General features: G+C 35.4%; 2 protein-coding genes across 3 annotated transcripts; one reads left to right on the top strand and one right to left on the bottom strand.

The window, feature by feature from the left end:
- Positions 1-1,126: 1,126 nt before the first annotated feature.
- On the bottom strand, positions 1,127-2,163 carry gfer (growth factor, augmenter of liver regeneration (ERV1 homolog, S. cerevisiae)). The gene is made up of 3 exons (XM_024272740.2): positions 1,915-2,163; positions 1,568-1,779; positions 1,127-1,469 (listed from the first exon to the last, which is right to left on the bottom strand). The coding sequence occupies exons 1-3, from the start codon at positions 2,125-2,127 to the stop codon at positions 1,307-1,309; spliced, it is 588 nt and encodes a 195-aa protein (XP_024128508.1). The 5' UTR covers positions 2,128-2,163; the 3' UTR covers positions 1,127-1,306.
- On the top strand, positions 1,721-11,001 carry drg2 (developmentally regulated GTP binding protein 2). 2 transcript variants are annotated; one of them, XM_024272738.2, is made up of 14 exons: positions 1,721-1,855; positions 2,629-2,721; positions 5,407-5,567; positions 6,245-6,334; positions 6,412-6,472; positions 7,174-7,264; positions 7,349-7,421; positions 8,134-8,224; positions 8,337-8,434; positions 9,064-9,140; positions 9,220-9,308; positions 9,380-9,438; positions 9,525-9,578; positions 10,714-11,001. In XM_024272738.2, exons 2-14 carry the CDS (start codon positions 2,658-2,660, stop codon positions 10,798-10,800), a joined length of 1,095 nt encoding a protein of 364 aa, XP_024128506.1. In that variant the 5' UTR covers positions 1,721-1,855; positions 2,629-2,657; the 3' UTR covers positions 10,801-11,001. The 2 variants fall into 2 exon arrangements, with proteins under 2 accessions (XP_024128506.1, XP_024128505.1); XM_024272737.1 differs by lacking the exon at positions 1,721-1,855 and adding an exon at positions 2,265-2,403.
- The last annotated feature ends 4,011 nt before the right edge of the window (positions 11,002-15,012 follow it).

The raw sequence follows: 15,012 nt of genomic DNA on the forward strand, positions 1-15,012 counted from the left end.
GGATCAGGTAGAAACTTTTAGTATTAGAAGTTCTATTTTCATATTTTCCTGTTGCTTGAAGCTGTTCACAAATCCAAACCTGTTTGCACAAGTTGAAGAAAATCTGCACACTGGCACAGATTCCGACAGGGGTCAAACTTTGATCCAAGGTAAATACAGCCAGCAGACATTCTGTAGGCATTCTGGGATAAAGGACACAGAACCATAACCTTTGTAAAAGAAGGGCAAAGTGCAGCACTCATAAATCCTACTTCAGTGGAGGATTTTGATGATTTAGTTTTCCTATAACAGATGCTCTTTACATCCCTCAAATCAGACTTTATCTGATCTACTGAGGGAGAAAAAAAAATCATGACTTAAAGTTCTCTGGTTAAAAAAAAAAAAGTTTGTACACAAAGAAGTAAAAAAATCAGGTTTATAGGTTTAGAAAAAATTGGGGTAGCACATCACCCTAATCCTTTCGATGGTCTGACCAGATAAAAATAGGGCTGAGCAGCGGTCAAAGAAGAACAAAAGTTCACAGTTTAGTTGAATCCTCATGGAAATCCTTTTCTGGCTTGATGGAAGGGGAAGAAACAACTAGAAGTCTAGAGGAGAGATCTGGACACTATAGCTGTCCTGCCAACTGGGGACTGTAGCGTTGAAAGATGGAACTCAGGTTGAAGACTAGCTCAAAGCTATGACCCAGTACAATTAAAAATTAGAAAACTGTTCTCTGCTATTGACCCATCTCTTAGGGGGAGTGGTGAGCTGCAGACACACTTCGATTTGGTAGTTAAACCTCCCAAAATCAATGTGTGCTCATGTAGTTGATTATTTCTTATTTGACAAAATATTTACTATAAATGGTAAAACTTTCTAGTAATATTCTTCCTTTTATAACTTGGAACAGATTTAAACTTTAAATGCCAAATTGAAAAAATAAAAAATAAAAACAATTCCCCTTTATGTTAATAAAGGTTTGCTGTTTCTCTAATAATGTCAAAACCAAAGATAAAAGTTTGTTGGAACTAAAATTAGACAAAGTCTCATGAAAAACAGACATTTGAACCTTAAAAGATATTAAAAAGTAATGCTGGTCACACACAGTGTATTCAGAGATGAATTTGTACTCAAAAATTACTACTTTTTTGGGTTCAGGTTTTTACTTGAATCAGACAATAATTGTACAATATAAACACAAAGAAAAGATTAGGTATTTCAGCTACATGAGTCACAAAAAAAAGCCCTTCAGGAGGTTTGCGCTCTGATAGTGGTGTTTTTTGTTCCCTTCATAGCAGCTGCATCCCAGCATCCTTCAGCTCATTCAGTCACAGGAGCCGTCTTTCCAGCCATCCTTCCACCTCTCGTCCACGCGGGAGCAGTCAAACTCTGGCTTTCCCAGACGGACGTTCACGTCGTTGTGAAGATGACAGAGCCACTGGGAGAGCGTGCTGCGGTTGCTGGTGTCTGGCTGGTTGATTTTCAATCTGCAGAGAGGATGTTGTAAATGCAACTAAAACGTATGACGAAAAAAACGTAAAAATAAATAAATAAGTAACCATGAGTAACATATCGGAGGGTCTACCTGTCTCTGAGATCTTCTGCGCATTCCTCACAGGGGTAAAAACGAGAGAAGATGTTGATGAACTGTTTCATCTCCTGCTGTTGAGTGGATGATGGGTGATCAGGGTAATATGCTGCCATCGTGTGCAACAAAGACCAAGAGTTTCGCCCCAACTCTTCCCTGTCCAGGGGACACTGAGGGTCTTGGTGCTCCACTTCTGCAACCTGGCTTTCCTGCAGAACACAAAAACAAAGAGGAGTCGCCTAAGACATCACACAGTCACACCCCTTTGGGAAAAACAACAACTGGGTAAGTGTAAGCTGAATTTTGTTTTGCTTTGTCAATAAAGTTTAGTCATTTTGACTCACCTGGACAGCAGCTACTGACTGCTGTTTCTGCTGCTTCATCCACGATTTAAAGTCCGTACAGGCTCTACATGGCTTCTTTTTCCCGTCCCGGCTCTGCTCCTGCTCTTTAAGGGCACTCCCGTCCGCTGGTTTGTTGGTAACCGGGAACGGGAAACCCTCAAACCCGGGCAGGTTCGAGGCTGAAGGTGGACGGCTGTCAGGTGGCGCAGCCATCTTCGCTCCGTGGATTACCTAACTCCTCTGAATGAAAGGCAGTTTTTATACATATCCAGAATATCTAGCTGCTATAATATAAAACGAGGCAAATAAAACGCCGACTAGTATTTTGGTAAATCTTCTGTCATGGTACAGACGATGTCGACTGAGGTAGCTGCATAGGTGCACAGTGGGGAAGTTTCACAAGATCACTTGTTTCTTCCGGACTTTTTACGGCGCAGGACCGTGTTCCGGTCGGCCGGTTTTACGTGCGTGCCGCTGAGTTTCTTCTCTGTTAGTACTTTTTTCTTTCTTACGTTCATATATCAATATTTGTCATAATCTGTATCTTTTAATTTTTTCCTACAAGGTCACAAATATCTGTACATTTTGTCCTGTTTTATTTCAACTGACTTTTTTTTCAGAGTGTTTAGTTGGGTTAACCGGGCGGCTAACAAAGCTAACCACAAAGTGGTGACACGTTTTTGTTGTCATTTTTCCTCGTTTTTTATTTGACAGAGAAACCACAGTCGTCCTGAACCGCTACCATGGGCATTCTGGAAAAAATTGCAGAAGTAGAGAAAGAAATTTCTCGGACACAGAAAAACAAAGGTAAAAAGTCAACTGTCACGTTAAAAAACTGAGACAGCTGCGTGCATGTCAGTCTTTTTCTGGGGTGCAAGGTTAACAAGTTACGACAATACTGCCGATCTGCGGCTTTTAGGAACTTAAATGCTCAATCTTGAGAATTAGAGGGGTCAAAGTTAGGTATTAGAGGCAAAATGTAGTTCTAGTTATGATTTAACGCTATATGTGTTAAATTAATGTATCATAATACAGGGCTAATTCAATATAAAATGAGTAATTTGCCTTTTAAAAATTTCCCAAGTACTATTAATGGTCAGAAAAGGGATTGTTACATTGTAACTCACCTTTGTAGTCTAATATAAGTTGATATAATAAACATGTTAGTTACTGAAGTTACACATTTTACCTGACATTTCATTGACTTATATGAATATATTTATATTTGCTGCTTTAAAAAGCTGCATGTGAATCAGGTGTGTGCCTAAAATAATCTAAAGGTGTAAAATTCTCGGCCCTTAAGGTCAATTTCCTGCATGTTTCCCAACTAACCTGCTATTGAACCTATCTTATTGGCAAAACACACCTGATCCAGGTAATCAGCTTCAGGTAGGGCTTAGTTTCTGAAGAACCAGCAGGACACCGGCCCTCGAGGCCCGGAGTCTGACACTCCAATACAGGGGTCTGCAACCTTTGCCAGTAAACAAGCCATTTGGGTCTGTTTGGCACTGACCAAAACCTAGAAGGAGCCACAAATAAGCTTTTTTTATTTTTAAACCCTTTTAGGACAATTTGACTCTATTTTGCATCATTACATTGTTTTTTTTATGATAAATATGAATAATATTTATTTTTTTACATGAATAAATACATAAATATTAAGAGACACTGGCATTTTCTCAACGTGTAATGTCATTTTTTTTATTTTTGACAGAAGCTTTCTTTCAAAATAAAAGGCTTCCTGTCCCAAACAGGAAAATCCCAGTGCGGCCAACATGCTCTTATGAAAGGTTTTAAAAAATGCAAGTCAAAAATGAAATTTTTTCTTGTTATACCTTAGGTTTGAATAGCTACTAACCATTTTTATGCAACATATGACAAAATGTACTTTAAACTCATAAAATAAACTCAGAAATTAGAAAAGATAAGACTTTTTTTTTACTAAAGTTTTCTTAGTATTTTATAATAGTTTTAATGTTTCTTACTGTGTGCATTTTATTATTGTTATATGTATTTTATATGTATTTTAACTGATTTTCTAACCAGTATTTTTATGTATTTCTTTATTTTTTACTTGCGTACTTAAATGATGTTTTGAGATTTTTATGTTGACAATTTTTAACACCTGTCCAGGGACTACGGATGAAAAATAGCTTTTGGGCTAATTCTGGCGCATTGCAGCGATGCTATTGATGTGCACTGTCCATGTGAAATAAACTAATAAATAAATAAATAAATAAAAAATAAATCTGCATTCTGGAGGAAGCGTATAGCAAACAAGGCCTAATGATGTCAGCAGGAATATGTAAACTATTAGAGTTGATCTACTAGGTTCCCCTCAGTCATAAATGTAACTAAAATGCATTAAATCAACGCAAATTTAGCAACCCTTACTTTAAAAACGTGCTATTATTAAATTTTTCTTCAACCAGAGAGCCTCTGTGGAGGGGTAAAAGAGTCGTATGTGGCTCCGGAGCCTCAGGTTGCAGACCTCGACCCCAACTGATCAAATGAGGGATTTACTCAGATTACATGATAAGATACTCCTCCAAATTCAGACTTAAGACATTTTAGTTCAGGCAAATATTTACAAGTTATCAAGTATTTGTCATGACATAACTCTGAAACAACTTTTTTCTTTTTCTTTTGGATTATGTTTCATGCACATTTGATATTTAATATGAACTAAATGTATAAAAAATAGTTGATTTTTTTTCCTAGTATGAATGTATTTGATATTCTTTTGCATATATCTTCCTAAAAGAAGGAATTCAATATGAAATGTTTTTTTCTTCTTCTTTATATTTTAAGTGCCAGAAGCTCAGTAAGAGTAATAGAAATTTTCTATTAGGACATTTTTTGTGCTTATAAATGAGTACTTTATAATGAGAAAAGTTAATTTTATGTAGAGTTTTGTATTTTTAAAGTAACTTTAAACTTTTATGTAGCGGTTAGTTGTTATTAAAAGAGACAAACTCGAGCGTCCTGCTTTTTTTTTTTTTTTATCTTTGACCTACCGGCTGCTAATTCCCTGAATCAGGTGTGTTTTGCCAATAAGAAGCTACAAGGGTGTGAATAGATGTGGGCGTGGTCACGGTCTGAAAGTGTTATAGCTGCTGCAAAACAGCAGTTCAATGTTTCCAGATTAAATTGCTAAAAAAATGTTCTTTTCAAAGCAGAGATATTCTTTTAGAGAAATATATTTTTACTTACATTATGGGAGCTGGTCTTCTTGTATATTACAGTGTGATTTCATAAATATTTAAGTTTTTTACCATTTGAATTTAACATAGTTGATGCTCATCAGTGAAGCAGCAGCCGATTATAATAAACCACCTAATTTCCATTCAGAATCTTCATGAATTTGTCAGAATTGGTCAATTGTGGTATGAAAATGTTAGGAAATGTATCCATCAACCCCAAATCTCAAAATAACACCAACAGTTTTTGTGTTTTTCTTCATAAACTGAATTTCTTTCTCCGCCCTTCTAGCGACCGAGTACCATCTGGGTCTGCTGAAGGCCAAACTAGCCAAATACAGAGCTCAGCTTCTGGAGCCCTCCAAGTCGGCAGGGGTCAAAGGTGAGGGCTTCGATGTGATGAAATCAGGAGATGCCCGAGTCGCTCTGATTGGTTTCCCGTCGGTGGGTAAGGTAAGTGAATGTTGGGCCATTTACAAACTCCTAAAAAGAGATTTTTTTTTAAAAGCAGGACGAGTTCTAACCCAATAAATAACCCAGAAAACCCAAATTGGGTCGTCATACACACTAATAAGGACGTTTGCAAGAGAAAATTCTACAGAACACTAGTTTGAGCAGAGAGTGGAGGGAATTTAATATTTGTAAAGTTTAATTAAACTCTTGATACTTATTTCATTTTGAAATGTATTTATTTTACTTAAGCGGCTTTATGTCTGAAAAAGAAACAAGTCCACCAACTTCCTTAAAATAAAATCAGCTATCTCTTTTTGTTCTTAATCATCTAAAAAGTTTTTAATTTTTTGTGCATTTTAGTTTTCTCTACTTTCTCTTCCTATTCTGTCAGATTCCACCACTTAGTGCAACATACATCAGAGATCATGCAATCCCAGATTAAATCTACGTTTTTCATCTCACCACAGTTGTGAGAATAGGATTTTCTAGGCAAGAGAAATATATTTTAAAATATGTAAAATAAAGGTTCTAATGATGCGTGTAAAAGGTGAGTTTCTTAGTTTTGGAAACTTTTTGTGATTTTTCATTGACCTTGTTAGTTTTGGGGCGAGACCTCGTCCATATTCCTGAAACCAAAACTGTGACCTTTGATTGACCTCTACGTTGTGCCTCCTCAGTCCACCTTCCTCAGTCTGATGACGTCGACAGCCAGTGAAGCGGCGTCCTACGAGTTCACCACCCTCACCTGCATCCCCGGCGTCATAGAGGCAAGCGCTTTCCCATCATCCTTTGATCCGCTGGATTTTTCTCGTCTTTTACACTAAACGTTTTTGTCACTTTTTAGTACAAAGGAGCCAACATCCAGCTGTTGGATCTCCCTGGAATCATTGAAGGAGCCGCTCAAGGTGGGATCATCAAAAACCCATTCATGAAGATTTTAGGAATACATTAAATAAGTGGAATTTTGTTGTCAATTAGCAACAAACTGGAAACATTTTTAGTGTATTGTGGGAAAATAAATGAATTATTATTCACATTTATCATGAATTTGATAAAATATGAACGAATTAGCAAAATGATGAACCTAAACATGTTTTGACATCATTTTAAAAACTTTTAAAAGCTTTTAAGCAGCTGAATTATTAAAAGAATAAAACAAAACAAGATAAGGTGAAACATTTTCCACCTTTGGCTATCAGCAATGTAAATATGTTTTCTGTGGAGGACATTTTCTATACTTAAATGTATTTTTTAGTTTCTACAGAGGACATTTGTGGCTTTTCAGTTATTCAAAATGTGAAGGGGGTTCTGGGAATTGTAGTTTTTGATGGATTAAAAAAATGACTGGGAAGCTTTTTTTTCTTTTGGGTTAAAGAGATTGTTTGATTCGTAAACGTCTGACACTAATTTAACCAATAGGAGTTCAGTGTGATCCGTGTGTCAGAATTAAGGCTTTTTCTTGTTCATAAAAAGCATTTCAGCAGCTGAAAACTCACTCTCTGGTCGCTGAAGTGTTTGGACCTTCATATTGTAGAGAATCCATTCCTTTCATTTTGGAAGTCTGTTGCTTCTTGGGTGTAGTGAGCCATCTCTTTTCTTTTTACAGGAAAGGGTCGAGGTCGACAGGTCATCGCTGTGGCCAGAACGGCGGATGTCGTCATCATGATGCTGGACGCCACCAAAGGAGATGTTCAAAGGTTGGTGGGATTGTAAAGTTAGACATGCTTTAGGGGGAGGGGAAATAAACATTTGACTCTCACTTTTTTTTTTTTAATTTTAAGGGAACTTTTAGAAAAAGAGCTGGAGTCTGTGGGAATCCGACTCAACAGAAGAAAACCAAATATTTATTTCAAGGTTTGTTTCAAACAAACATTTGCTCATTTACACACAAACTTACACTCAAAGTTTTTTCAAAATTTTCAAGTAAATCTTAAATTCTGCATCAGATTTTCACCGTAAAGACTCGCTCTGATCATCTTCAGATCTGTTGTAAAAGTAATCTTTTTGTTATGATTCGGCCGTTTTTAGGCTAACTAAAAGAAACCTATGTCGTTTTTTTAGGACATAGTTTCTGCAGAGCGGCAGGAGTATATTAAAAAAAGTTGTGGGTAAACTGTTAGTCCGCCCCCACTTCTCGTCACCCATCTGTTTTTACACGCTCTCCTACTAACTTACACTCCCAACCTAACCTTATCGGTGCAACAAAAATGGCGAGCAACATTGGAGCTATCCAGATGTGCAGTTTAGAGTCAGATTTCAGCTCAGATGAGGAAAACAAAGACGTTCATGGATCTATTTGTCTACAGGTGCAAGTACATCAGAATGTAGCAGAGCATTTTCTACACCACAAATATGATCTTTTTCAGACAATACTTTTGTTGCTCCAATGATTTGAATAAAGAAATACAATTTCCTTTATATCTCTATCATCAGCACATGTCACAAGAACATGTTAAAAACACCAAAAACAGCCTTTTTATCTGCATGGGTCTTAAATATATTTACATAATATAAATATTTCTTGACTATCATCCATTGAAATCAGATGTTTTTGATTTCCTTGCAGCCCAAGAAAGGTGGAGGTCTGTCCTACAACTCCACAGTCCCTCTGACGCAGTGCTCAGAGAAGCTGGTCCAGCTCATTCTTCATGAATACAGTATCCTTCTCTCTGGCTCTAAAGGCCATTTCACCGCCATGATCTTCTCCTCTGTGTTGTGAACCGGAATTCTTCAGAGGTGTTGACGTGAATTCTTTAACGCTCCGCCCAGAAATCTTTAACGCAGAGGTTCTCTTCAGGGAGGACTGCTCGCCCGACGAGTTCATCGACGTCCTCGTGGGGAACAGAGTTTATATGCCTTGTCTATATGTATGTTTACAGTTATGATAAAAAAAAATGTGTTATATATTTGAGGTCAGGTCATTAAATAAAAGCAATTTGATTCTTTGTCGGGTTTTAAAAACATAAATTAAAGCTTAAATGTGTTTAAATGATTCCTTAATTCACAAGGAAATAAACATTTTTTTCATTTATAATAGGTTATTCAATATTCTAGAAATGTTCAAAAGAGGAAGAATTGTTTATCACTAATATTTAAGTTTCTTGTTAGTATCTTGTTTACCAAACGATGCCACAAGATTTTATTAAAAAATAAATCAATAAAAACAACTAACCTGCCACACGATGTGCAATGAAAATGTGCAAAACATAATAACAGTATAAATTAAGTAATTTTAAAGGTTTCCATAAGTAGCATAAACTGAGAAGCCTCTGCTTTAAAAATTCCTATAATTAGTATAAAATAAATATTTAAATGAAACTATATTTAAATATTTTTTTTATCAATTCGTCATATATTTATTTCTTTCACAGTTTATTTTGAAAAACATTTTTATGCCAATGCCAATTGTCTATTCTGCATCATAACGTGGGACTTTAGAACTAAAAATGAACTTTTTCACGTTTAGAGATTTCCCTCATACCTGTTCTGCTTCCAGGTGTACAATAAGGTGGATCAAATCTCCATTGAGGAGGTGGACCGCCTGGCTCGCCAGCCTAACAGTGTAGTCATCAGGTCAGTAGAGCTGGATGGAAGCCGTCCTCGTCCTCCTGCTTCATTTAAATAACCATCTTTGTCCTCTTCTGTTGTCCAGCTGTGGTATGAAGCTGAACCTGGACTACCTTCTGGAGATGTTGTGGGAGTATCTGGCACTTATTTGCATCTATACAAAGAAAAGAGGAGGTACTGTCAAGGTTTTAATATTTTTCTGATTTTTTAATTTGTTTATTTATTTCCATTCCGTTGTACTTCAGAGCGTCCAGACTTCAACGACGCCATCATCATGAGAAGAGGAGCATCAGTAGAACATGTGGTAAGTTAAAAATCCAAAACTCTTCTAAATGCTAACACCTAACGGCGCACTACAGTGACATGTTTGTGTGTTTTCTCCAACTATAGTGCCACAGAATCCACAGAACCTTAGCGAGCCAGTTCAAATACGCCCTTGTGTGGGTAAGTAAGCTGATATGACGGTACTGTTATTGTAACCAGTTACTCCTGAATTTCGTGATGTTGCGATTGCATCAAGTTTACACAAATTCAGCCAAATTCTGCACATTTTTTCTCATCTCCGTAACTTTGTACAATCAGTTTTTTCTTTCATAGCTCTATTCTGATATATGAAAGACTAATAATTTCTGTAATTTATACTGTCTCATAATTACGGTGTGAACATAGCATCACAGCACTCTAGAAAATATACAGAACTTCCCAACAACCTCACTGACCAAACTGCTACCTCTTTGTTGCTCTATGCATTCTGGGTAATGTAGTCACATCGAGAGTTCCACCATTCAAACTTTTTCTACAAACCAAGTTTAGAGGTTCAGGCATGATGATGACAATGATAATGTTTTATTTTAGAAAAACACTTTACATGAAAATAGGAAAAAATAATCAGAAAGTTGGTAAAAGTAAAATCCTTATAAAAATTTATTTTACTATTTGTGGTGAAAAAATAGAAATTCTAAAATCTATAAGGCTCACTTAAAAATCTTGAATTTGTTCAAAAATAGAAAATCTGAATTGTTACCTGGTGTGCTTTAACTATGAATTCTGGTTGTTCTTGCTGACCTTCAATGGATATTTTACTGCAACATGAGGAAGTATATTTTAGTGCACACACATTTTAGTGTGACTGTTAAAGTTCCTATCTGATGAAAATAATGTTTTTTTTTAAGTTTTTAACATGTATGTGTGGCATTTTTCTTATGAAAGAGAACCAATATAATAAGAAATTATTTCGTGCTGCTTAGCTCTGCACCAAAAGCCACGCCCCCTAAGAGGAGATTTTGGAAACGGACACTTCAGATCAACATGAAAAATGGCTTTTTTAAGACATTTAGGTTGTTGAGTTTTGGTTATAAACTTTAAAATCATAATTAAACACTACTGGGAACAAATTTTAAAAATAAAAAAATTGTACAAAATACCTGCTCAATGGATTGATGGAGCATTGTGGGTACTGTAGTGAGATGCCTCTCAGTGTGGTTTATGGAGCTGAAATACCCATTGCTAAGGTAAATAGTTGCTCACACCTGCCTGGTTACATACAAAGCTCTTCATCTCTTTGAAACTGTGTTTTCAGGGAACCAGTACCAAGTACAGTCCACAGAGGGTGGGGCTAACGCACATCATGGAGCACGAGGACGTTATCCAGATTGTCAAGAAGTAAAAGAAAAGGCAGGAGGGGACTGAAAATCCATGGAGGGGCGGAGAAAACGCATCTGTACAGTAGAAACGCATGAAAGGAAAATAGCCGACATTCTTATTTTGTTTATAAAATCAAACAGAAACGGTGAACTACAGACGCATTTTATGTTTAAAGATACTAAAGGCTGAGAGAATGAGGAAATAAAAATCATAAAACACAAAAGTTTTTTTAGTTTTTCTATAGATTGAAGTGAACTACACATGTACGCATGAGCTCTTCTGGGGTTTTTCAGTGACTGAGGGAATTCTGCAGGATTCGATGCTGACCCACGCTTCTCCCTGTCCTCCTCTGCCTCCATCCCAGCTGTTGAGCGTCGCCTCCTCCGACGCTCCAAGAGCAATCCGACCACGTTCCTCAGAAAGCATGAGCTCCGAGTCAATGCACCACGTTGAGCCGCATCCACACACAAACACAATAGCGCCATTAAATATTAAGCAGCATCTCTTCGGTCGAGGAGAGTGGCACAGAGTGGGAGGTTTCATGCGAGGTGAAGGGGCTGTGAGTCGACACAGTCCAGTTTGAAGATGTCTTCAAGATGTTTAGTCCGAGCGAGTCCTGGATGGAGACGTTCTGCTTTGGAATAACCTGAAGAGGAGAGGAGGGATGGATGGATGGATAGCGTTCTGGAGCACAACAACAAAGGTACTGAAGGTTGGGTGTTTATCGTACAAAGCGGGCATGACACTTGATGCTGCTTGGCTCCATATGGCATGGCCAAGCTAGAGAATGAGGGGCTGTGTGTGGCCTGGAAACAAAAGCTTTGGCTTTGAGTTTGAAGGCTCTTCTCCACTAAAGGATTCTAAAAGTACAAATTCAATTCAATTTCATTTTACTTATATATCCCAAAAAATCTATTCAGATTCAAAACAACTCCACTTTTATTTTGAAATCTCACGTTTAAGTTTTGTTCAAACATTCAGGGAAAAATTTTAAATAAGCTTTTTCACCTAAATTTAAATAACAAAAAAAAGGTTTTCATTCTTTTTTTATATAATTTAATAAGTTTTTGTAAAATAAGAAAGTAAGACCAATAAAAAATGTTTTAATCTCTTCTGATCTAAATTCTGTGAAATGAACTGAAAATACTTCAGTACATTTTGCAATTCAAAAGTTTTCCCTTTTCCCCAATTCCCATTTTATCCATGACAATTTTAAGTACTCCAGATTTCAGGTTATTTTTGTGTGTATTTTTGCTCTCATCTGTTTATTTTTATTTTTATTTTTTTTTATCTTAAATCTCACTACTCTAACAGTACACTGTAAAAAGTAAAACATTGGATCGATTAACAAAAGTTCTGTAATTTGTAACATTTACATTTATTTACTCTCATCAAATTAAAATATTCTGTTATATATGTTATATTTGTTGATGGTTTGCTCAACTCAAAAAGGCAATTTGATGAAAACTAATATTTTTTAAAGTAACAAATTGCAGATCCAATGTTTCACTTTCACAGTATAATGGGCTTTTTGTTCGTTAGGGTTCTGATATTTAATGTTTCTAATCTACCCTTTCTAAGTTAAATTTCCTTTTTTTAAGTGGGGCTCTACCAAGAGTAATTTTTCAAACTCATTCAAACATTTTGTTTTTGTGTTTTTTTGGATTCTGAATTCCAAATTATTCCTAATTGCAGGATCTCATATTAGGAATAATAAAAAAAAAAACTGAGGAAGTACTGTTTTTTACATGGTACCTTAGAAATGCAAGCACTTTTATTTTCTTAATGACCTCGTGCACACAGTGAATGTCAGTTGGATGTGATGTAGCAAAATGCTCTCATACCATAATACCTCCACTGCCATGCTTTACTGTGTGAAGTGAAAGAAAAAAATAGTGAGAAACCAAGCAGATTACATTTTTACTTTATTATTTTAAATGTTTATGTACATATGTCTTTGTGACTTTGATCTTAATTTTAACACACATTTTAATCAATTTATTGCTTTTTAGAATTTTATATGAACATTTTCTATTTGAAGTGAGTCAATAAACTGAGAATTTAGTTTGATGGGGGAGGGGCAGCAAAAAATAATTCTAATCTAGAAGTGTTTGTCTAACTTTAAAGTATGTTAAATGGGAATCGATTAACAAAAATGTATTTAAACTTAAAAAAGTGGTCTTTATGGATGTTTGGTCAGTCTTAGCCTATTATTTTTCAGTGTTTTCTGAAGTTTTCAGCTTTTTAATAGGCACTGAAATACCAAAAACATCAGCCTACAGGTTGAAATAATTCAGTCCAGTGGTTACAATCACTTTCATAGTCTGTTTTTATCATTTTGAAAGAATGTGCCACAAATGCTCTGTGAATTTCTCTGTAGCACTTTCTATCCCACACTTACTGGCGTATTCCAAACCAGCTGTCGGTGTATAACAAAGTGGAGGGAATTGACAGATCAAGGAGGAAAAAACTGAGATTGTGGGCAATTCCATGCCTCCAAACACATGGAGGCATTTTGATGATGTAACAGTGCAACAATGGACTAGAAGGACCATGAAGACTTTAGTGAGCTCAGTGTGACAGAACCTCAACTCTTTAGAACACCTTCAGGATGAATCAGAGCGAAGACTTTGAGTCAGAGCTTCTTGTCCAGCATCCGCATCTGATCTTAAAAATGTGCTTAAAAAAAAACTTAGAGTTGAAACTATTACAGCCAACTTTTCAAGAGGATTATGAAAAAGTATATGAAGTAGGAATAAGATGTCACTAACATTAAAATGCATGTGAGAGCAGATGGGGAGATATCTTTGGTCATAAAGTCCAACCTAAGAATTTACAAGGTCGTTAACTTTTGAAAATGTATCAGTTTGATGTGTTTTTAAAGCAAGAGCAATTTAAACACATGCTGTTTATGACACTTTTATTAAAGAAATGCAACTTTAGATTTAATTTGACTTATTTATTTACTATACATTAGGTGTTTTATTCTATAATCCAAATACTTGAACATATTTCTGTAAGTAGTAAGAAATATCAGATAAAAAAACATTTGTACATGCTTTTATTCTTTAAGGAAAACTAGTTTAGTTCATAATTGAATGTCACATAATTCATTAGGTTAAGAGTTAACTTGACTCCAAATTTTTAAGTTAACATTATTATCATTTGTAGTAAAAGATTTAAAAAAAAAATCACCAGTACAAACAATTTTAAGCATTAAAAACTGCACCCCAGCTAAAACCACTAAACTAAAGTGGCAACATTTTGGAAGATGTTGCTTGATATTATTTATCTGTGAAAAAGAGTGAAGCACAATTAATTCATAACAAACAACATCGGAGCTGAAGATAAAAACATGAAATATTGTTAGACGTTCTATAGAATTTAGCAAATAAGGAATTTGATTAGAAGCATCACATTTATAATACAAACTCCTGAGATTGAAGCTGCTGACAAGTTTATACCCATAATTCACATTTTTAAAGAAAAAAGATATGACGGGAATATAGTAAAACAGACAAATAAGTAACAAAAAACATATACTTTTCTTGTCTTTTTATGAAAAAAAAACATAAATGAAAGCAGAGATTTTTTGACTTTGTCTCTTCTGCCCTCTCCTGTTTCCTTCTGCTCATCACATGAAACTACAACTGGAGCTGAGAATTGGAGCACTGGCACAGATACTGATAAGACAATCTAAAACTCTACTTTTCAAATTTAGAAAATCTATTTTAAGCTTTTTAGTTTTACAATGGTTATTTACAAAATGGCAGCAGAGTTTAATCTATTCATTGCAGCAAAAGAATAACCAAAAAAGAAACAATGTATTTAAAAATATTAACATAAATGTTAAAGCTCATCAGTCTTTAAAATTCTATAAGTTTATTGCAACACAAAGCTCTAAAATTCACATCACTTATTGCCATAATGTTCATTATTCACAATTAAACCTCTATTATGAATCTTTATTTTACTTATTTTTCCATGATGGACCTTTAATGGATCAAAATTTTGATTTTACTCAATTAAGAATAAGAAAGTGTCCTGTTTATGAAAAAGAAATTAAACTGTATAAATATGCATTGAATTACTTGCTTACATAAATGTGTTTTGCACATGGAACATGTCTGCAAATTACTTTGACAGACTTGTGTGATGTAGAAACATGAATCCCATTTTTTTTCACCTGCTAGTCATAATGTTCAAACTATAATTTGTGACAAAACAGGTTTTT

This window comes from Oryzias melastigma, linkage group LG8 (assembly GCF_002922805.2).
Source record: "Oryzias melastigma strain HK-1 linkage group LG8, ASM292280v2, whole genome shotgun sequence".
Lineage (NCBI taxonomy): Eukaryota > Metazoa > Chordata > Actinopteri > Beloniformes > Adrianichthyidae > Oryzias > Oryzias melastigma.

Bases quoted from the DNA above. Each gene is read 5' to 3' on its own strand.
- drg2 (XM_024272738.2), top strand. From the start codon at position 2,658: ATGGGCATTCTGGAAAAAATTGCAGAAGTAGAGAAAGAAATTTCTCGG. The intron at 7,265-7,348 runs GTTGGTGGGATT...TTTAATTTTAAG, and splicing joins ACCAAAGGAGATGTTCAAAG to GGAACTTTTAGAAAAAGAGC. The intron at 7,422-8,133 runs GTTTGTTTCAAA...ATTTCCTTGCAG, and splicing joins AACCAAATATTTATTTCAAG to CCCAAGAAAGGTGGAGGTCT.
- gfer (XM_024272740.2), bottom strand. From the start codon at position 2,127: ATGGCTGCGCCACCTGACAGCCGTCCACCTTCAGCCTCGAACCTGCCC. The intron at 1,780-1,914 runs GTGAGTCAAAAT...TGTGTTCTGCAG, and splicing joins AGTCAGTAGCTGCTGTCCAG to GAAAGCCAGGTTGCAGAAGT. The intron at 1,470-1,567 runs GTAGACCCTCCG...TCCTCTCTGCAG, and splicing joins GCAGAAGATCTCAGAGACAG to ATTGAAAATCAACCAGCCAG.